Source organism: Seriola dumerili, unplaced genomic scaffold, assembly GCF_002260705.1.
Source record: "Seriola dumerili isolate Sdu_G_001 unplaced genomic scaffold, Sdu_1.0 BDQW01000236.1, whole genome shotgun sequence".
In the NCBI taxonomy this organism is placed as follows: Eukaryota; Metazoa; Chordata; class Actinopteri; order Carangiformes; family Carangidae; genus Seriola; species Seriola dumerili.
The window spans coordinates 745,068-767,778 of record NW_019174491.1 but is presented as its reverse complement, the minus strand read 5'-3'; the positions used below and the strand labels follow the sequence as shown (position 1 = coordinate 767,778).

Below are 22,711 nucleotides of genomic sequence, written 5' to 3'. Positions count from 1 at the left end.
ATTGGAGCCAAATTACTTGTTTTTTTATCCCGCAGGAAACTTCCTCAGAAATAATTAGAAAATGATTTGGAGTTTAAGCAGCTCTAAAATAAAGATTTAATATTTTCTTCTGTCAAACTATTTTATTTTGGTTTCGTTGCTTCAGCTTCTTTTCATAGACACCACCTGAAGTTGTTATGCAATAATTCTACATCAAAAAATCTATTAATTCCTGTTTGGCTGCAGTGTGACGTTTTTTTGAAGTTGTTTATTATTAATTCATTTAATTAGTTAAAAGTCTGGTTATGTTTTATTTTCTTGTCAACAAATACCACGTGCAACAACAAACCATTGATATATCCTACTAACAAATGTGTCTAAATCCAAATGTGTATTAATCCGCCTCTGAAAATAGTCCCAGAAGAAATTATATATTTGTATTTTTAAAGATTTACATTTTTAAATTTGGGGCCGAAAGCCGAAAAATGCAGAATTAACACCAGACTTCTACTTTAAACCGGTTTATTTCTTTTGCCTGTGTGACCATGTGTCATTGAAAGCAACATTCAGGCACTTTGTCTGGGAAAATGTAAAAAAAATAATAAAACCGAAGGCAAATAAATCGAATGACGAGGAATGAACTGAAAAGCAGAAACTGATATTAACAGTGGAAACAGCTCAGGGGGGGTGGTGGTGGGGGGGGGGGGCACGATATCTAATGTCTTAACGAAGAGAAGCTTCTGTACAAGGTCAAAGGTTAAGAAGTCGGTTTGTTTTTCACATCACACAGTTTTTACAGTTTCATCTCTGATTCGTCTAATTTTCACTGACGGCTCCTTCACAGTATTGCTCTCGCAGTAAAGCGTTGCATAATCAATCAATCAATCAATCAATCAGTCGATCGTCCTGAATTGTCACAAATGCTTCGATATAAAATTTACTGACCTGCGTCTGTACACGGGAGAATTCATGTCTGTACACGAGTGAGTCCTAAGAGATCTACGGAAGCTCATTAGTGCCAAGAAAAGAAAAAAACACGATGTTAAGAATGAGAAAACATAAAATAAAAGTCAAACTAAATCATAATTATGACTTTTTTTTAGTCTTAATTCTGAGATTTAAAGATTAGAATAATAAAATTTTACTCAAAATTTTGGCTCAGGAAGTAAAATTTAAGAAATCACATCAAAAATATAGTAAATAAAATTTAAGACAGCAACTAAAACTTATGATCTCCAGAATCAAAATCTTAATATTTTCAAAACTATGAGCAAAATAAGATAAGACACATTTATGTGACAGTAACTGAAAACTTTAAACCACGACTATGAGATTTGTGAAGTCAGACTTTAGTCGAAATTACAAGAGTAAAAATTGGATAAATAAAAATTATGATTAACAAAAATACTCAAAGCAACAATTTTAATTTTTCATCATTCTTAACTTTTAATTCATTGTTTTTTTTCCATTTCCTGTCAGAAACGAGCTCCACATTTAGTTTCCAGATGGGAATGAAGATTAAAAAAAAAAAAACTAAACCTAGGAACTTTATTTACATTTTTAACATCTTATTCTCTTATTTACACTTTGTTCCTCCGTTTTATGTTCATTTCCATCTGAAATTAAAAAAGCCAAAAGTATCATGTGTCATATTCCCAGCAAAGGAGAACCTCCCTGCGTGGACTGTACTCAGTGTAGAGTGAGTGAAGGCGGCGGCACATCGTTAACGTTTCACTTCAAACTTCAAATCAACCGTCAGATCGTCAACACGTAAAAAAAAAGAATCAATGCCACGTTTTAAATTCAAATGAAGCAGTTCAGCCCTTATTTTTCATCCGTTCTGTGGCAGCAAACGTTCAAAATAAACTCAAATCTAGCAGGTTGTGAAATGTGTTTTCTACTGTGAAGGTCTGACTAGATAAAGCTATCGTTACACAAATCCTAATTATCCTTCCAGGATCGTTACCAAATGTTTCCCGCCACGCAGCGTCCTCTCCACACGTCTCAAAGCCCGTCCCCACAGTTCATCGAGCTCCTTCACGTCTCGAGTCCTCGTGGACAGCTCGTCTTCCCGGCAGCTGGAGGAGGAGGGGGAGGGGGAGGGGTCCGTCCACCGACCGACCTTCTGTCCACTGTCCTGACTTCGACAGACTGGGCTTTGTTACGCATTTACTTTTTAAGTGCAAAAGCAGCTCCTATGCTAAGGTCCTTTTGTTTTGTTGTTGTGAAGTGGCGAGATCGACCACTTCCTGTGAAGAGTCCTTCCAGTCCCAGAGAACTTCCACTTTCATTTCCTACAGCTTCGCTCGCTGGAAGAACGCCTGAGAGGAGGAGAGGACGATCAGCTGATAGAAATCAATACTCATCAATACAAAGCAACTCCAGACACTGATCACAGCCACGAACACACACTATAACACACACACTTTACCTTAATGTAGTTTTTCAGCACTTTGATGTCAGGCTGCTGAAGCACTTGACACAGCTCCTGATACAAACAACCAGCAGCTCAGAGTTAGAAACACGTGTCAAACCCAGGACTGAACAATATGCAAACAGACATAAAAACACTGATGTGATCGTTGTTGGATCAGAGCACTTTGTTTTGAAAGGTGCTAAATAAATCAAGTTATTAACAAACATGTTTCCTGTACGTCTGGAGAACGCCGTCTGTAGGTGACGCTTCATTCACAGTCTGACGTTCTCACACATTTTACCTTCATCAAAAAACTGCAGCTCCAGGGATTTCAATCATATTTCACCAAACCCCTGAGATTCCTTCAGATTCATTACTGGCAAATCACAACTGCTCACGAGCTGACTGTAGTTGTGTAGTTATTACAGTCAGAGCGCTTCAGTCACAGCTGGAGAAAAACTTTACAGTCACATATTGTTGATATTAAGTTTGTTTTTTAAGATAAGATGAGCTGCAGCAAAGTACAAGAACGTTAAATGAAATATAGCAAAATAGTTTGTAGAGACAGAAAATCAGTTAAAATATGTCATGTTGGTGTGTTAAATAGTTCCTCTCAGATCGACTCGAGACCTTTGACCTCCAACTCTGACCCAGAAAAATAAGTTACACAAGGGAGAAAGAGCCTGACGAGGGTCAATGAAACAAACTACTGTCCTTTAATGACGCCTTCCTCTGACTCGTGACGTCACTGACTCGTGATGTCACTGACTCGTGATGTCACAGTAGGAGGAGGCACAGACGTCCTGCTGGTTCAGAGTCTTACCTGTGAGATTTCAGGTGACACCTGTAGTGAGGGCAGGTACTCCTGCTGTAAGAACTGGATGAACTCCGGCCCCTGAGGAAAAGATGAAACAACAGTTTGCAGCTGAACACAGAGAACAAATAAATTCCTCCGTGAGTGAACTCATCATCAATCTGTTGTTACCCGTTTGAGATGAATCATTTTCAGTGTGACGGCGCACTCCGACAGCGTCTGGAGGACAAACAGAGACACTGAAGGTCGAGGACAAACTCAAAACAGGATGTTTTCAGACTGAACTCAGGTGCAGAAACTCACCAGGACTGTCTGAGCGTCTGAGAGGTCAAAGGTCGGCTTGAGAGGAGCCAGGAAACACGCAGGGACGATGTGTTTGTAGATGAAGTCGGGGAAGCCGACCATGCCGTCTTTCCCTCCTGCAGAGTGGATGAGAGAATCGTCAGGACGGGACAGACAGAAGACAGAAGGGAGGGCGACAGGAAACCAAGCGTCTCTCACCCCACAGCTCCACCAGCTTGGACAGGATGATGAAGCAGGTCTTCTGAGCGATGGGGTCGGGGAAGTCCACGGCTCCCTGGATGATGGTGAACACCACGCGCTCGATGTTTTCAGCTCCTGGAGACAAACACAACGTTCACGTCATGGACTGACTTCACCTGCTCTCCGTCATCAGACTCCTCTGCTCCAGCTGAGCCCTGGACTCCGGGCGTCACTCACCCTGGTTGGCCATCACCTCGTTCATCCCGCTCCCTGTGACCGTCTGGATGAAGCTGAAGTAGCTCCTCCTCAGCATCTGTTTCTCCAGAGCCGCCGCCTGGTCGTTGTCCTCCGCCGGCCGCGCCAGCACCTCGAAGATGGCGAGGACCAGCGGCATGAAGACCTGCTGCAGGAAGGGGGACACCTGCCGCTGCCATGGCGACGGAGGAAAGAGCCTGTTAATCACCCTGTTTAGAAATCTGTCATTTTTCGCTTTAACTGCAGTTTGAAAATCCTGGTTTTTCCTGCGTACCTTGAACTTGGCGGTGATCTGGCTGATGAGCGGGATGAACTCCTGCAGGTCTTTGGCCTCGCAGTCCTTCAGCATGTGCTCGGAGGCGGCGGGGATGAAGGGCAGCACCTCCTCCTCCAGGCAGATGATCATGCGGTGCAGGAAGGAGCGCACCGAGCTGCGCAGCACCCCCCGCTGGACGGGGCAGCTGAGCGCGGGCAGGAAGGTGTGCAGACAGTCCCTGTACACCTCGGTGCAGCCGCACTGCTTCACCGTCTGCTTGTTGCTGAACGCCTTACTGGTCCGACTGCAGCAGAGGAACACGGGGGGGTGAAGATGCTGATACTGTTCTACAGATGATCAGAAACCAAACGTCCTACAATACGACCTGCTGTTCACTCACATCTGCCGTTACCTAGCAACAGTTTTATAACAAATTAATCTGATTAATTATTAAATACTTAATAAATGCCCAACATCAGAGTTTCACATGTTCTCCTCCAGATTTGAAATGAGTCAGAAACAGATTTATTTATTTTGATCTGTGTTGCTTCATTCATTTCCTGCAGATTGAACCTCCTTCAGTCTGAACCCTGAAGTTTCCATGTGGGAACAGCTGTTTTCAAACAGGAAGTGAGTCCTTCAGTGAGATTCAGGCGTAAACTCTTCTTCTGTGTTTCTGAGAAAACAAGAAAACATTTCTATCAAACTGGTTCCTCACCTGGCGAACCCGACGGCGTGGCTCAGACAGTCGGCGAGCGCCGTCTGTCTCTCCTCCTCCGTCTCCTGCGACAGTTTGGCGAGCAGCAGGCGGAAGGCGTCCATCAGCGGCGTCAGCAGACTCCTCATCAGCGCCTGCTTCCTCTCCACTGGACACTCCCCGTTCACGATCAGGACGCCCGCCGTCTCAAACATGAACAGCTGGTCGTCGCTGGTCAGCAGCGCCAGGAAACCGTTCTCCTGGACACGAGGAGGAGGATGAAGATGATGTCACGTGACATTCGAGGGATCAGCAGTTTTCTTTCCATATTTATTTCATTTGATAACTCAGGAGCAGCGACATGACGCTGAGGATTCTGGGTAAAGAAATGATTCGCATGTTGACACTTACAGGAGGAGCCAGTTCCAGCAGGTCCTGGATCCTGGTCAGGATGTCCTCGATGAAGGTATTCATGTGTTTACTGTCAGCAGAGAGCAGCATCATCAGCATCATCATCATCATCATCATCAGCACAGGAAACAGGTAAACAACTTCTTCTTCACTTGACCAAATAAATATATAAATGATTAAAGGTCCATATTCAGAAACTGAGCCTTAAAACCAGCCGTCAGGACTTCTGGAACTTTGTGATGTCACAACAAAGCAGTCACCAAGCCCCGCCCACCTGGACCCACCATCCAAACCTTGCAGGATTTGGTTTCTCTGAGTGTTTTTACCTGAAATCTGCTTTATTTTTATTGGATCACTCAGAAAACAGTCAGCCAATCAGAAGAGAGGCTCAGAGCCTCCTCTCTTCTGATTGGCTCACAGACCTGTTGTTACTAGAGCTCCAGAGAGAAGCCTGAGAGAGGAGATGTAAAACTACACTGAGATGGTTTTTATATCTTCTGATGGATCAACACTTCAAATAAAACACAGAAGAAGAAGTTTTAAATGATCATCTTGTAATCACGACGTCCAGTTACTGAAACTTGAGCCTGAGGTGAAGAAGGTCCAAACACTCACTGCAGAGTTTTGATGAATCTGGAGAAGAGGTAGGCCACTCTGCTGCGGACCTTCGGGCTGTTGTGTCTCAGTCCTCTTTGGTCCAGGAACGCCATCTGACAGTGAACGCAACACAGCGGTTAGACCGGATTCAAAGCTCCTCAGAAACAGAGAAAACTGTTGTTGCCAGTTTAAAAACGGGAGTTTCTCTCACCAAAACATTAGGAATGTGTTGAGGCTCCACGATGAAGAACTTGTCGTATCGGACGACGGTCTCGAAGAACTCCAGGGACACGGAGGAGTGCTGGTAGCTGCTGACGCCGCACGACACCAGCTGAGGAGTCACAGCGAGAAGACGTCAGAACAGAAACACACAGTGGAAAACAGCAGGAGTCATGTGACACCGGAGTCGTGTGACTGACCGTCCGCATCATGTCCTGCAGAGCGCTCGTCTTCGCCGTGTCTCCGGAGAAGTGGGCGCCGTGAGACGCCGGCAGAGCCTCGCCCAGCATGTACAGCAGCCTGATGGCCACCTCCACCTCCATGAACGGAGCCGTCTGCCAGTTCCTGAGGAAACCAGCAGGAGTCAGTCACTGTTACACACAGACTCAATGAAACAAACACCTGCTGGTCCAGGTCTCTGTGGAGGCCCGGACCAGCAGGTGTTTGAATCTAAGGGGAGGTCAGGAAGATCAGAGTGTGATGGGGATCTAAGTAAATAAATAAATACTCTACTGTTCTAATTCTTCTTACTGGAGTTCTGGTTCTGGTTCTGGTCTTTGGATCTAGTGAACCTTCCTCCAGGTCTTTTATTCTGAAAACATAAAGGCGGGCTCTTACTGCATGGTGTTGGTGAAGACTCGGCGAACGGCCTCCAGCAGCAGCTCAGGAGAAACCTGCGCCAGACGATCCAGCAGCATCTTCAGCTGCTTCCTGTACTCCACGAACATGGCCTCGTCCTCGCCCTGACAAAACAAACCACACGCTCTGTTGGCGTTTCCCGTTTCTCTAATGATGTCACAGCGACAGCGGCGGCGCCGGAGCGTCAGTCTCACCTCGTTCTCAAAGTTGTACTCGTCGTCGTACGTCAGTTTCTTCATGACGGCGAGCATGACGGCCTGAGGCGAAGAGACGGAGAGTTATTAACACGTCTGACCTGAGCACAGACGTTTACCTGCGTCGTGTGGAAGCAGACTCACCTCGATGTTGGTCTTCTGCTGGTCCGTCAGCTGAGGAAGCTGCAACAGAATAAATACACGTCAGATATTTCTGATTACATCCTGATTCATCATTATCTGATTGTGACTTCTGAGAACCTGTTTGAGGACGTGCAGGTACTCGTAGCAGAAGCCGACGATGTTGGCCGAGATGTCGTCGTCCTCGTGCACCAGCAGCTGCAGCAGCAGCGGCACCTTGGCCTCCACCGCCTGCAGCGTCTCGGTGGCGTCCTTCACGTTGCCGGCTTTGGCGAGCTTGGTCCAGCTCAGCACCAGACTCTGACCCATCCCGTTCACCAGCCGGGAGAACTTGGCCAGGAAGTCCACGTCCTCCTCCTGAGGGGACAGGAAGCGGGAAATGAAAACAGAGCGGCAGGAAACGCCTCGGGGTGAGAATATAAACATGTGGCTCTGAACTGAAGCCGGACCCGTTTCCTCTCACATCTGCACCGAGCAACAAAACCTGAAACGACCAGCGGCCAGTGAAAGACAAAGTGACGTCATACTGACTAATCTGATCTGGTTCTGTTTGTGTCAACACGACCCGGACCTTCCCATAATCCCCGGTTGTGTCCTCAAACATTTTCTCTAACGCGTCTTTATCATGTCGGTGTTTAAACGGGTCTCTCATCAAAACAAGAACAAAAGACGGCGTTGGCTGACGTCATGAAGCAGCATGGGATCATGGGAGTCAGGTGACTGAATGAATTCACACATTTACAGTCAGAGTCTGAGCGACGCTGTTCGGAGGACAGAGACTCAGGGAAGAGCCGGAGCTCAGGTCCATGCGAACCTTTGTTCTGACTGTGTTTTCATGTGGAGAAGTGACAGAGTCGAACTGAAGTCCCACCTGCTCCACGTTGAAGAAGCCAGCAGACTGCAGCACCTGACACAGAGACTCCACCAGCTTGGTTTTGTCCACGGGGTCCATCCCTTTATTCACGATTTCAAACAGGCAGTCACAGGCCTCCTCTCTGAGCTCCTCCACCGACATCTGGCTGAGCAGCAGGTTCACAAACCTACACACACACACACACACACACACACACACACATGAAGATAACAACACACAAGGCAAACTGTCTGTAAAAGGCAACAACCAAATGTTTCTATTTCACAACCTGAGCTGTAATTTTCACAATGAAAGTTTCGACCAATGAGATATTTCTGTAGTGTTTATATTCTTTCAAAATAAAAGACAAAAGTGTTATCTTGTGTCGCAGCCTGTTCCTCGTGTGTGTGTGTGTGTGTGTGTGTGTGTGTGTGTGTGTGTGGCGACTGACCGGTCGTTGGCGATGAGGTTGAGGTCGATCCAGGACACGTAGGCCCCCACCACCTCCAGACACTGGCAGGTGAGCTCTGGGTGGGACTGCTGGTAGGTCTGCAGGATCTGGAACCAGGACTCCACCAGGCTGGGGATGCACTGCTCCCGCATGCTGTCTTTGATCAGAGTGTTTCTACGAGTCTCCTGGAGGAAGCACGACACCGTCAACATCAGACTGTCACAGTAAAACACTGACTTCACTTTAATCTAAAGTTTCATTAAAATGAGATTTGACAATAAAGATCAAATGACAACATTTACTGGGTTCTCCACTTCCTGAGCGCTGTCCTCTGATGTAACAGTCTCTTCACTTTTTCTTTATAAAGCAGTTTTCTGTTGCGTAACCATCTCAGTTATGTGTTTCACTACTTTGTGGGTTTTACTTTGAACTTCCTGTTCCTGTAATCACCACATTAAATCTCGTCCTCTCACAGCAGCTCTTCTCTCTCCTCTCTGTGATTGTTCACTCAGGTTTAATATTTGAACCTCAACGTGCAGGAGCTCTGAGAATTCATCCTCCATAATTCATCAATATTTCATTGACCAGAAAAGGAAGTGACTGACACTTCTGCTTCTTCAGAGCGTCGTCTCACCTCAGGTGTGTGGAGGATGTCTCTGTCCACCACCTCGGCGTCGATGGCCATCAGCGTCCTCAGGTAGACGTCGACGCCGTGCGGGTTCAGACCCACCAGGGACAGGATGTCGAAGAAGAACTTGGGCCACAGGGTCAGGTACTCCATGATGAAGGTGAGCGCCAACACCTGCGCCGCCTTGTTCCTGATGAAGGGCTTCTCCGGCTGAGCGTTCATCAGCTGCAGGCGGCGAGGAGGGAGGGAAGAACTGCTGTCACTCATTCTCCAGCTTTATTACATCACACACGTTTAGTAGCTGCAGCTTTCAAATAATGATTTAAAAATTCATTTGGAACAGAACATTGATAATATAAAAATAATACTTTAATAGTCAACTTATATAATTCTAAATATAACACACATATTATAAATATTAATCTGTTTTCATCTTGTCACATTTGAAGAGTTGCTGCTTTTCTGTGACAGACATCACATGTATTTTATATTGTCACCAATCTGCTGCTAATTTTCTTTATAATTTATAAATGTTATAATTCTTATTTAAACATCTCATTTCTCTGCTGTAAGTATTGGATGTCGTTTGTGTTTCTCCGCTGTGGGACTACTAAAGGAATATCTTAATAACTTTATCCTAAGATGATCACATGTTCGTATGAATGTGATGCAGTAAGAAGAAGAATATAAAGGTGAGCCGACAGGTGAGTCTTACCTGACACTGGAGCCACTTCATCAGAGTCTCTCTGATGAGCTGCTGCTGAACTGCACTCAGACCAGCATGTCTGCAACACAACAGCAGCAGTGAGGGTGAGACGCTGCATTCACATCCCTCTGTAGAAACTAACATCAGCACATTAAAACATCTTCACTACCTGAACTTTATCTGATGCTCCAGCACTTGGAAGCAGAAGAACTTCACATGGTCGTCACTGAAATAAACAGACAAACACAAACGTCACACACACACACCAGCCGACAAGGTGAGGTCACATTATTAAGTCCAACAGCAGGATGCGTCATAACTCAGCTGCAGATGTGAACGATGTTCAAACAAACTCACTTGTAAATCCCTTTAGCGAGAGCCTCTGCACACACCTCCCAGGCATCCTGAGACTCCTTCAGCTGCTCAAAGTATGCCATGGCCTGAACACACACACACACACACACACACACATCAGTCCCACTAACTCGTGTCCTTTCCTTTGTAAAACACTTCTTCTGTTGACATCACTCAGAGTTCAGACTAAACATTTTTGTCAGTAGAAAACTTGATGTTTTCCGTTCCACACGAGACTAAAATATCTGAAGTTTCCATCAAGTAAATCCTGAAGAAAGAAGAGTGAAAGTCAAACAGTAGCATTCTGTGCTCTGTGGGTGGAACTGGTCCGTGACTAATGTGAAACACACTCTGTGTTTAGACGCTGAATGTGATGATGAACTTGGATCTACGTGTTTCCTGTCACATCAATAAAACCTTAACTTTATCTCTTATAATGTTTAAGGAACCAAAACTAAAAGACCACGTTACAGGTAAATAATGATGCTGCTGGAAACAAACCGCAGAGAAAACACAGTGTGTGGCGTTCATGGACCAGTCGAACAAAGGGGGACGGGGGCGTCTTACCCTCTGCCTGTAGCGGGCGTCGGCGTTCGGGTTGAGCCCCAGCAGGGCCTGCTCGTCCATGACTGCAGCGACAGACTGGCAGGCCATTCGTGGGTTAGCTTTCCTCCAGGGCAGGTTCACTCCTCTCTGCTGCTGTCGGGCAGGTCTCTCTCATCTGGAGAACCAGGGACGAGACGAGACAGACCTGAGGTCAGACATACTCCGCCATGTTACACCAGAGCAGCAGCTGAGATGACACAATCTTTACATAGCAGACAAAGTAACAGAATATGATGCACAAGATCAAGCAGATATAAAAACTGCTTTGTCTCATATATAAGTTTCAAATCTTTAAACATTTAATGAGGATATTTAAGGGGAATTTAAAGGGGGGGTTAAACCTCATTTCTTCCTTAGAATCTTAATCAATTAGGAAACCTTAAATATTCAGTGAATAAATATCACAACATGACAAATGTATGGATCCAAATTATTTAACTGATGTTCAATGCAATTAACTGTTTCCACTGGTTTGTATTAGAGCTGACATGAAACAAACATATTTAACCTGTTCCTCATGCTGACACTCTGTTTTCCTTCTGTACTTGTTTTAGTTGACGGAGTCGCAGCCTGAGAAACTGGTTAAAATTTGTTCTTATTGTTCAGTAAACAGAATATTTTTTCATCCCAACAGTCACAAGGATTCTGGAGGAAAGAGTCAGAAATGAGGTTTTGTTAAATTAACCACTGGGTTTATCTCAGATCCTTGGAACCAATAAAAATACTCCATTACAAGTTCAAGTCCTGCATTTAAAATCCTACTGAAGTAAAAGTACATAAATATTATCAATAGTACTAAAGCATTAAAATTGAAAGTAGGTTTTGCAGTAAATTGTTTCCTGTGACTGATTAATGATCAATCAGATCATTGATCCCGAGTCATTTTACTGTTGTAGCTGCTTCAACTATGTCACATACACCTGATACCTGTGAGTCAGATGATTCATGGGAGAAGAAAGAAGAAGAAACACACTTCAGATTCACTGATCTGGATTCAGTTTTCAGACTTATTGGGACACAGTGAAGGTTTCTGCCTCTTCAGGCCCTGAACGATGATAGAAATCAAAGCATCTGGGAACAGCTCAGTCACATGAACCATGACATGAGGCGGCAACACTGATTTTTTTGTCAACAGCCAAAAACTTTTTCTTTTTTTTTTTTTTTAATCCCAGGTTTCAAAAACACATTTTATTCTAAACAACTTGTCAGAAAGTTTTCAAATAATTAGTTTCAGTAAAAAGACAATATTTCCCTCTGAACTGTGACGGAGAAGGTTACGGAAAATGAAAATGCTTCAACTTGAGTGCAGTTAATCAATCCACTGATTATTTTTCGATTAATTGTTCAGTCTGTTCTGTAGAGCTGCAACAATTAGTCAACTACTCAGAAAATCAATCAACAACTATTCTGATAAAGAGGTCATCACAATCTTTTATGGAAAAATATGATTATCTTCTGGTTCTCTTTGTCTTTTATTATAATAAATTGAAGATCTTTGAGGGTTTTTGACTCTTGGCTGGATGAAACAAAACATTTGAAGACTTCATGTTGGACTATGAGACACCCGGATGGTCATTTTTCACATTTTTCATTTTATAGACCAAACAACTACTTGACTAATCAAGAAAATAAGGGGCAGATTAATTGACAATAAAAAATACAATGAGCTGAAGGGGACATCTTCAGAAGTCCAAACACCCCAGAAAACCCAAATACTCCATTAATAAAGACTCATGTCAAAGAAAACTAGTAAGTCGACTCCTGAGAGGCTGAAATCTGCCAATATCTGTCTTTTTTTTCACTATTTTTGATTGAAAAATGAATGAAAAGATTAATCGATTATCAAAATGGCAGCCGATTACTCTTCTGTGGATCGACTAATTGAGTAATCGACTTACCGCGTCAGCTCGACCTCACTGGGCTGACATGCTTCAGGTATGAAGAATCAGCTCTGACACCACTGATTAGTTGTTGTGGAGGATGGAGGGGGCAGATCATCCACATGATGCAACACACTGTCAACACTTTACAGCCTCCATGTCCGTTTATAATGTCATCATCATGGATGATAAGGCTCCACCGGACACGCCAGAGGGTAAAAAGCCACAGAAATGTCCTCGTTTGTGGGTGAAGGCTGAATAAAGACAGCGTCCCCCGGGCCACTCCTCTAAAAGTTGACACTGCAGTGCTACATGCTAACAACTTCACTCCAATACAAAATAGCTGACTGCAGCTAACTCAAGCTAGCCTTGGTTAGCCGGCTAGCTGGCTCCAGAGCTCGCCTGTTGGAGTAATCCTGACACAGTAACACATATTAAAACCCCGACCATCACCGGGATGTGGTTAATTATAGCCGCACCCACCGTGTGGGAGAAGTGGGAGCAGTTTTATGGTGTTTTTCTGCTTGTTTATCGCGGCTCGGTAACGTTACCTGCTGCTGTGTCGCTCGCCTCCGCTTAGAAAATCTCACGAAGACAAACTCCGCTGCCGTTTTTTCACAAGCAAATCACAACACAGAACAAATGGCATTTTCTGTGAAGCTTACCGTAGTGAGAACTTAATTCATCAAGTGTTTTTTCCGCCTCTCTCTCGCTCCCTTTAACTCATCACGGAGCCGCTGCGAAGTCTCCAGAAATCAGTTTGCACGTCGGCTCGACTCGCTCGACTCACACGACTCAAGCGGCGGTGCGGCGTGTCCGCCCGGTTAGTATCCGGGTCACGGCAGCAGGAAGAGATTCCTCCACACCGCGGCGTAAACCCACCGATATTAATAATGAATAATATACATATTAATATACATATTTCATTTTTATCCCACATAAATGTTACATGTTTTTGTTTATAGGCTTATATTTGACGTGTTATTTGTGCTGGACTCGTGTATTTTACAGTTGGCTAACTTTCAAGAAGTTAGTTTCTGATTCGTAGGAAAGTAAACTGAAACTTTCTTTATTTTAGTTATATAATGACATCAAACTAAAAGCCCTTACTTTGTTTAAACCCGCTATTTATAGTTTGTAAAATCCTAATTCTATATTAACTACGTCAAATACTGCATTTTAGTACGGTATTAAAGTACTTGCTGACCACCTGACAAGTCACACACACTTGTGAAACCTAGACTAGATTAAAATTGGTTTAAATTAATCCAGTTTTCACAAATATTAATCAAATGAACAGGGTTTTAAATAGCGTTGGTGCTTTTATTTTGATGAATGATGATGATGAATAGTAATTCCCCTGTCGCAATAATAGAAAAACTTTTCTTTCCACACGTTATCACTGTGATAGTTAAAGGTTAAATCCGATATATTTCACCATAAATAAATTCCTGTGTAATATTCCTGTAAAACATCCACTGTACAAACTATAAATTATACTCTATTTACATGTAGCACATTATTATGATATGTACATGTACACGCTTCCACCCTGTCGAGTATGAAACCATCTTCAGGCCGCTTGAGGGCTCGTTGCACCGGATCCTCCTTCTTCCCGCGACCCCTCCCTCCCCCGGTTCCTCCGTCCATTTGACATGCGCAGTCTCCGCCCTTCTGCTTCCTCTTTTACTGTGGCAGTGAGCGAGAGACACCATGAAGGCGTCCGGCACAGTACGTAAAACCCTTTATTTAACCATATCAGCTTACCAAACACGACCAGAATGGGCAGATGTAGAAATATAAAGTTATGTTCTTCCGATATATGCGTTAATGTTCCTATAAAGTCCACGTTAAAGTGATAATTTAAAGCGTTTTCGTCCCGATGCTTCTGCGGCTACAACATGGCGTCCGCAGTACCATGTGGACGGCTGTGTGGAGACGGGACGGTGTGTGTTTCAATGAGTCTGAGGTCTAATTAAAAATATTCACCTACCGTCAAACACGAGCTGCTTCTCGTGAAGGTTTGCAACAAGATTAATAATCATTCTAAAATCGACCGTTAAACGTATCTCACGGTTGGAGTCGTAGCTAACGTTAGCCGCTAATGTGCTGCTGAAGTTTGTAGTTTATCTCAGGAAAATTGCGTGTTTCTAAAAAATGAGCTTTTCTTCCACTGGTTTTTCTAAATGTCAACGTTTTAAAAAAGCCACTTAAAGCTTTAAAACTACTCTGGTTTTGTGGGTCATGGCCGAAGAAACTGTTTATTGAAAGGGTTACCAGTTTTTACCTGTTGTTAAAAACAGACTGCCACAGATATTTTAGTCACAGATTAACTCTTGTTATGTTAAGTTTAATTCTGCATTAAGTGCTCTATGCACGCTGGGACTGTTTACACTTTATTGTAAAGCTTTGTCACATCATAAATACTACCTGTGCTTTTCTAAAAGATTATAAATCAACAGTACTGCAAAAATAATTCAACGTTTTATTCCAAAAATTATTTAAAATACTCTTTATTTGTAAAATATGAGGATATAGAATCCATGCACTAATCTATACATGTGAAACTATGTAAGGAGATACCCAGAGAGTCTCTATCAGGGCTTCAACTAACTATTAATGTCCTCATCAGTTGATCTGCAGAATATTTAATCATTAAATCGTCTCGTACAGTCTGTAAAATGGTTTTAAAAAAGATCTTTTTTTTTGTTCTACCGACAGTCAACAACTCGAGAGCTGCAGTTCACTGTCCTCGCTGGGAGATAGAATCATTTGAATGATTTGTAGTTGAAAATGGAATAAAATAATGATTCGATTGTCAAAATAGTTGAACTCATTGATCGGTCGTTGCAGCTCCAGATTGATGCAAGTAAATGAATTAAGTTGTAACTCAAATATTAAAGGATAAAAACTTTTTACATTTGCTTAAAGTGACTAAATGTCACATACAGAGCAAAACACAAAGCAAATGGAGTGATGAATAAGACGTGAAACGGCAGCTGATGCAGTTTGTAAAATCTGTTATTAAAAACAAAAGTTCATGTACATTAGATCAAATTTTACTCCCATGAAAATGTATTTGAAGACACATGTAAGGATCTAACAGATGTATTAAACCCTGTTCATATTCCAGTCACTTCACTTGCACCCAAACCCAAAGGTCTCATCATGTCAGTGGTTTGACTTTGTCTGGTGTGCAGACAGGAGACTGATCCTTGTCGCCTTTCTCTGACGCTGCAGTGTCTTTGAAAGTGAATTCAAGGACCAACACTCAAGACTGTGAACGCCTCACCATGTTGGTTTCTACGTGACGCATGTTTGTTGCTGACAGATGTTGTTGTTGTTTTCTGCACACAGCTTAGGGAGTACAAAGTCGTTGGGCGTCTGTTGCCCTCTGCCAAGAACCCTGCCCCCCCCCTCTACCGGATGAGGATCTTCGCCCCCAACCATGTTGTGGCCAAGTCCCGCTTCTGGTACTTCGTCTCCCAGCTGAGGAAGATGAAGAAGGCCTCTGGAGAGACGGTCTACTGTGGCCTGGTAGGTGTCCGCACACGAGAGGACAAACTGGGGCAGAGTCCAGTCCCGGTTTCAGACTTTAAAGTCCCAGTTTGTGTCTGTGACGAGGCGACTGTGTTTCTACATGAGCATCAGGACCGGGTAGTGTGGCTGAATCCAGATGTTGAGCCTCTGGACTCAGACCTCTGTTAGTTTATTGTTCCCTGTTGTCTGAATGCTTCTTACTGGTGTTGACTCTGGGAAGCAGCACAATGTGTAGGATCTGCTGCTTTACACAGAACAACAGAGACATCAACACTTTCCCTTCACTTATTCTGTCCAAGCTTTAAACTCAGGCTGCAGCGGACAGGTGTTTCCACTTCTGGTTAATCTGTCATTGTTTTTATATTTTAAACATAATTTTATTTATAAAATGTTGAGAAAGGATGAAAAATGAAGTAAATTTCATCACATGGGACAAAGAAAAGCAGCAGATCATCACCATTATGAAGCCGGGACGTGTTTGTGTTCAGCATTCAGATTAAAAAGTGACTTGAATAATTATGAACCAGTTTGATGATTTGACTCTTTGTGTCAGCTGATTGTCTTCATGCTGTTTGGTTCAGAGATGAACAGGAGTTGATGAGGATTGTTGTTTATTGTGACTTCATCCATGTTCCTGTGAATTATCATAAATCTTTCGAGTTCAGTTTGAACCCAGACGGTCTCTGATGCACACGTGGTGGTTTGTGGATTTGAATGTGGACTCTAACGGTCTCTGTTCCTGTGGTCCAGGTCCACGAGAAGACCCCTCTGAAGGTGAAGAACTTCGGTATCTGGCTGCGTTACGACTCTCGCAGCGGAACCCACAACATGTACAGAGAGTACAGAGACCTGACCACCTCCGGAGCCGTCACTCAGTGCTGTGAGTACACACACACACACACACACACACACACACACACACACACACACACACACACACACTAAAGTTTTGGGGATTAAGAATAGAAAAAGTGAAACTGAAGCAGCAGAAGAAGAAACATCCTGAAGTCTCCAAAAACACAAGGCTTGTGTACGGCTATAGTTAAGTGATCCATAATCAATACAAAAAGGCATCATTAACTTGGTGTTGACTCCTGTCTGTGACGTCGCTGTCATACCACATTCATTAATTAGTATCAGGGTGGGCGGAGGCAGATTTATAATGATGCAGCAGGTAAAACAGATTCAGACATTTGTTAGTGGATTCATCAGGGAGAGAGATAGAGAGAGGAGCTGATCAGTCCAGACTCTGGTAGAAATCAATAGATTTTTATCTTTAGGTTCCAACTCTCCGGTGCTTCAGTTTTCAATCCAAAGTAAATTTAAACAGATTTAGATTTATGCAAGAAAATGAAGTTTTAACTTCAAAATATTAAAATCAACTTTTTATATTTGCTTAAAGAGACTAAATGTCACATACAGAGCAAAACAGACAATAAAGTGAGTGATGAATAAAAAGAAAAGTAGCTGTTGGTAAATGAAGTTAAAACCAAAGTTCAAGAACATTACATCATATTTTACTCACATTAAATATATTTACAGACTTCAGGAAAGTGTAAGAAAAACAGAAATGTTTGTCTTCCAGCGTCACTTCACTTGCACCCAAACCCAAAGGTCTCATCATGGCGGTGGTTTGACCTTGTCTGGTGTGCAGACAGGAAGCGGATCCTTGTCGCCTTTCTCTGACGCCGCAGTGTCTTTGAAAGTGAATTCAAGGACCAACACGTCTGATGCTCCTGAGCTGAAAGAAAACATGACTCCGACAAACAGCTGGATGATAATAATAATAACATTTAGTTAATTACTGATTAATCTCTGGGTGTTTAATTAATCGTTTCATCTTCACGTCTGTTTGACCAGCAGCTAAAAACCTGAAGATTCAGACAGTTTTCATAAAAAATACATGATGGGTAGATGTGAACTGGTCACCTGTGGTCAATGCTCTGGTGTCTGCAGCTTTAGTTTAGCCCCGCCTCCCAACAGGCCGCCAAAACAAAACATTCAGCTCTAACATGTTGACGACCTCGTCATTCATGAACATGTCGTGAACCGCTGAGAGACTTCGTCCTCCATTTTGTCCAGATGTGTAAAAACCGTCTTTTGTTCTTTCAGATCGTGATATGGGAGCTCGCCATCGTGCTCGCGCCCACTCCATCCAGATCATGAAGGTGCAGGTCATCGCTGCCAACAAGTGTCGCAGACCTGCCATCAAGCAGTTCCACGTGAGTCACACACACACACACACACACACACACACACACACACACACACACACACACACACACACACACACACAGAGGCGGGTCTCTCTCTGGTCTGCCTCCACGTTTGTCAGATCCAGTTTAAAAACCCGCCAGACAAAAAGCCAGATTCCTCTTCCAGATTTCCAGCCTCCATCTTTAAACCTGGCGGTTTTGAAACTGGCAACATGATGAATTAATCAATAACTGGATTTTCTGACTGTTTTTAAAATGAGTGTGTGAAAGCTGAAGTTCCCTCTGCCTCCTCCTGCAGGACTCCAAGATCAAGTTCCCTCTGCCCCACAGGGTCCTGCGTCGCCAGCACAAACCCCGCTTCACCACCAAGAGACCAAACACCTTCTACTAAAGCAGTTTTTTCACTTTGTGCGGGAAATAATAAAACTTCTATAATAGAAGAAGAAACGTCCACATGAGTGGTTTTTACATTCACACCGAATTCATCCAGACTGTTCCTGAACGCACCTCCACACCAACAGACAAGTTTCTGAACGACGCAGTTTGAGAATAAAGTAAAGTTTGAAGTGAAATACGTGTGAAATAAATAACTGAAGTGACTAATTAAATGAGACTAACTAGTTAACTAAGTGGTTTAAACTCAGATCTGAGGATAAGTCTGTAATAAGTCTTGTACTTGTTTTCTTTTAGTGTAATGACCTTTGACCTCTGTTTCTGTTTGGGAAAGATTTTGAGAGACAACATGTTGGAAACTAAATAAAAAGAATAAGTAAATCAGAAGAACCATTACATGTAAATGTAAAGCTTATAATGAAGCTTAAACTAAAATATATAAAAACCAGAAGCTGACAGTTGACACAACTTTAAATATTTTTAAGGTGCAAGTTTCAAATTTATTTCTGTCTGACTTTAAATTATGAAGAATTGAGAAATATTTGATTTAAAGTGAAAAGAAGTTTTCATTCCAGGTTTTTTTGAACAGTTTAAACAGAATAAGTTAACTGCTGTTTGTCTCCCAACATCATTTATTCTTTATAATAATGAAATGACAGATTTTAATAAACTTTATTTAGAAATAATTGCACTGAAAGGAGGAAATAGTCTGTAATGAAATCATTTTCCACCTGTAGACATTTTTATATCATCAGATCAATAATCATCTGATGAGATTCAGCTGAAAGCCTCAAAAACATGGAGCTCACTGACCTTTGACCTCTGGCGTGGCTGTCAGCCTCCACCCTGATGTTTGTGAAGCTGCTGCTGTTGCACCATCTGTCCACACGGTGGCAGTGTTGTCTAAGACATGAAGGTGAGGAGCAGCTGATCATCAGCCTCACACAGGTGATAATCAATCAGTTCATTAAGAAGTTTAACTTTACAAAAGCACAATCTATATTTCATTTAAATTTTTAATGTTTCATTTATTAATATTTCAACATAAAAAGGTTTAAATTTGATTTCAGTGACTTTTAGTTCTTTAACTGATGAGACGTGTAAACATGAGACTTCACATGTAAAAACATTTAATGTTAATAAACAGGATTTATTATTGAAAGATGTGGAGGAAGTTTATTCTGTAGAAGTGGAGCTCGATGGGAAAAGGTTCGACCTCTGGAAGAGTTAAATAACCAGCATGAAGAGACTCTGCAGAGTAATAACTCTGGAGCTGTGTGAAGGAGCCACAACATTTAAAGTCTCATGAGTCGTCAAATGTTGTTGCTGCAAACAATTAAGTTCTTGTGTTTACTGCAGCTGCTGCTGGAGTTTTTAAGACTTCTTCAGACTCTCTCTCTGCATCTTGGAAGTCGTGAAGTTGAGCGGGAAACCTCCACTCTGGCTCCGTAATTCAACCTGAGCCAAAGTGTTGATGTTTCCCGCCTCAGATGTGACAGTTTGCTGCTTCTCTTTGTCTCAACGTGAAGCAAGTAAATTAAAGATCTCGTGTTTTATGGACTAAACAATTAACAGACTTTATAAAAGCTGCTGAGCTGCAGGCCTGGTTAGCATTTAGCTCAGAGCTGCTGACATGACTGAAGAATAAAGTTTATTATGGAGCTGCACAGACCTGGATTTAAAGGTGATGTACAGATGAGTCAGATTTGGACTCCGGCCAAGTGGGACGACGTGTGTTTAACCTGCAGCTGTCAGTGAGAAAGTGGAAGCTCGTTATAATAATATGATGTTTGGCTCGTCATCAGGCGGCGTGCTGGGAGCGGGCTGCTGTTCCAGTGCGAGAGAGGTGGAGGTACTGTACGGGCGTTAACTGGGCGTGTGCGGAGGAGACGGAGCAGTGGGTGGCTGCAGAGAAAGACCTCACTCAGTGATGGAAAACATTCTTTTCAATGAGTCACAGTCATAAACATGTAAAATCATTACAGATACATGAAAAAAAGTCAGAGTCTGCGCTGACTTCACCCTGAAGTATGTGAAACTCTCTCCAAACCAAACAGCAGAAAAATGGGCCTGAAACTGGTGATTCTGATGGTTAATTAAATTCTAATATACAGCCGCATGTTTATGAGCCGGATCCAACTATTAGTGCTTAGCAGCAACTTTTTCCATTATTTGTGCGCAGCTCCTCACAGAGCACTTCTGACAGGAAACAGGTTATAGTTTCAGAAATCAATTCCATACAAAGACGCTCAGTATATGCTGCAGCTTTTTATTGTGGGAATTAAAAGACTGTTTAGAAACACGTTTAAAACGTTCTCAGGGTTTCGAGCTCTCCGACTCCACTGGAAGTTAAAGTTAGTGTTTCCCAGTGGAGCTCATTGTGAAAGCAATATCGACGAGAACTCAGAGACCATTAAATATAACTGGCTGCGCTTTTTCTACCCGACATAAATGTTTGAAATACTGGAGACTTCCCGTCGCAGATGAGATACTTTTCATGAAGTGCAGGCCTGCTAACGGCTCTCACACTGAGGAAGACGGTGGAGTTTCAAAAGTGACGTTTGAGGACGGAAGACACAAAGATGAAGCAAGGACGATCACATTGTCTCTGTGTGGACCATACCTGGAAGTCCATGATTGTAGTGTCTCTTCATGAACACCCTGAAGTCGTTTCCATGTCCACATGGAAAACCCTGGATTCGTTATCGTCTGTATTTGGACACTTTGGAGTCAATTTAAGCTCCAAGGGGACGCCTTATCGTTACCAGTCGTTATCGTCACCATGTGGACACCTGAGAGTCTTAATCATCAACACACAGACACCTGGAAGTCGATATCGTGGACGTTATTGTCTGTATTTGGACATTTTGGAGTCATTATAAGCTCCAAAGGGACACCTTATCGTTACCAGTTGTTATTGTTTCTGTGTGGACCCCTGGGACTCGTCATCTCTACGTGGACACCCTGAACTCATCGCCATCTCCACATAGAAACCCAGGAGTCTGTTATTGTCTTTCTGTGGACACCTTGGAGTCAATATCATCTCTACCTGGACACCTGGGAGTTGTCTCTAGATGGAAAGGTGGGAGTCGATATCTTCTTCTGTGGTGAGTACAGTGTTATTGTAAGTAACAGGAACTCAAGGCATAACAGTCGAACTTTCTACCAATCAGAAGATACTTGAATCGATTTGTTAGAGAACTGAAACAGACGACTTAAATATGTTTGTTTCCGGAGCATCAGAGTGTAACCTCCTGTCTGTGATCACGTCTGTGTAGCTCTGTGTTGACTTCCTGACTCCAGCTCTGAGGCTTGGTGCTGACCACAGTCTGGTCTCAGCCTCTGCCAGATTTACTGTTCTGCGGCGTGGGCCGAAGGCTTGAGGCGGCCCGGGGGCTTTGTGGATCCGCGGCCTTCCAAGAACTCTCTGTGGGCACCGGGCGGCGAAGACCTTAAGCCACAAAATCCACAGGGCATAAAGGCAGTCAGTGTCAGAGCTTCAGGAAGCAGCTGGCAGGTAGAGATGAGGATGATGGATGTGGTAGGTGGAGAGGACTGTCGTGAAGAAGGGAAAAGTTATTATTCAACCTGCTGCAAAGAGGCTGTGGTGGTGGATTGACTCTTGACCTCTGTAACCTTTGTACCACCGTGGTAATCGTGTCAATGTGGTGAACGGAGCGGATTCAGACGGTCTCTCCTGGAAGTACTCCATCATGTTCCGGTTGTTTGAACCTCAGAAGAAGACGGAAGTCGTTGTGTAAAGAGTGAGAGACTCCCAAAGTCTCAGAAAACCTTCCAGTATCAGACCTTTTTTACCCGAACTGTATCTGCGAACATGCTCGCGCCCGCCAGGCTTAATAACCTGTCAGGCAGCCTGGCTTGCTAGCTTAGCCTTTAGCTAGACAACAGGTTGACACAGGTCAAGAAAGGGACGCAACTGATGCACAGACTCTTTCTAAAAACTATCCTTAAACCAGTTCGTA

General features: G+C 43.3%; 2 protein-coding genes across 3 annotated transcripts; one reads left to right on the top strand and one right to left on the bottom strand.

Moving 5' to 3' along the window:
- Nucleotides 1-2,071: 2,071 nt before the first annotated feature.
- On the bottom strand, nucleotides 2,072-13,386 carry xpot (exportin for tRNA). 2 transcript variants are annotated; one of them, XM_022755809.1, is made up of 25 exons: nucleotides 13,245-13,386; nucleotides 10,661-10,844; nucleotides 10,097-10,179; nucleotides 9,909-9,965; nucleotides 9,749-9,818; nucleotides 9,040-9,258; nucleotides 8,406-8,590; nucleotides 7,973-8,141; nucleotides 7,222-7,458; nucleotides 7,105-7,143; nucleotides 6,961-7,023; nucleotides 6,746-6,870; nucleotides 6,328-6,472; nucleotides 6,120-6,239; nucleotides 5,927-6,021; nucleotides 5,312-5,381; nucleotides 4,922-5,160; nucleotides 4,222-4,507; nucleotides 3,930-4,119; nucleotides 3,711-3,827; nucleotides 3,513-3,628; nucleotides 3,381-3,428; nucleotides 3,219-3,290; nucleotides 2,411-2,467; nucleotides 2,072-2,300 (listed from the first exon to the last, which is right to left on the bottom strand). In XM_022755809.1, the coding sequence occupies exons 2-25, from the start codon at nucleotides 10,745-10,747 to the stop codon at nucleotides 2,274-2,276; spliced, it is 2,916 nt and encodes a 971-aa protein (XP_022611530.1). In that variant the 5' UTR covers nucleotides 10,748-10,844; nucleotides 13,245-13,386; the 3' UTR covers nucleotides 2,072-2,273. The 2 variants fall into 2 exon arrangements, with proteins under 2 accessions (XP_022611530.1, XP_022611529.1); XM_022755808.1 differs by having other exon boundaries at nucleotides 10,661-10,814.
- An 834-nt stretch (nucleotides 13,387-14,220) lies between these two features.
- On the top strand, nucleotides 14,221-18,907 carry rpl18a (ribosomal protein L18a). The gene is made up of 5 exons (XM_022755870.1): nucleotides 14,221-14,310; nucleotides 15,937-16,116; nucleotides 16,870-16,999; nucleotides 18,232-18,341; nucleotides 18,634-18,907. The coding sequence occupies exons 1-5, from the start codon at nucleotides 14,293-14,295 to the stop codon at nucleotides 18,724-18,726; spliced, it is 531 nt and encodes a 176-aa protein (XP_022611591.1). The 5' UTR covers nucleotides 14,221-14,292; the 3' UTR covers nucleotides 18,727-18,907.
- Nucleotides 18,908-22,711: the final 3,804 nt, after the last annotated feature.

Excerpts from the sequence above, each read along its gene's own strand:
- xpot (XM_022755809.1), bottom strand. The coding sequence starts at position 10,747 with ATGGCCTGCCAGTCTGTCGCTGCAGTCATGGACGAGCAGGCCCTGCTG. Across the intron at positions 5,161-5,311 it reads TGCTGGAACTGGCTCCTCCT|GAGAACGGTTTCCTGGCGCT; the intron begins GTAAGTGTCAAC and ends CCTCGTGTCCAG. Across the intron at positions 2,468-3,218 it reads TGTCACCTGAAATCTCACAG|GAGCTGTGTCAAGTGCTTCA; the intron begins GTAAGACTCTGA and ends TGTTTGTATCAG.
- rpl18a (XM_022755870.1), top strand. Across the intron at positions 16,117-16,869 it reads AGACGGTCTACTGTGGCCTG|GTCCACGAGAAGACCCCTCT; the intron begins GTAGGTGTCCGC and ends CCTGTGGTCCAG. Across the intron at positions 18,342-18,633 it reads CTGCCATCAAGCAGTTCCAC|GACTCCAAGATCAAGTTCCC; the intron begins GTGAGTCACACA and ends CTCCTCCTGCAG.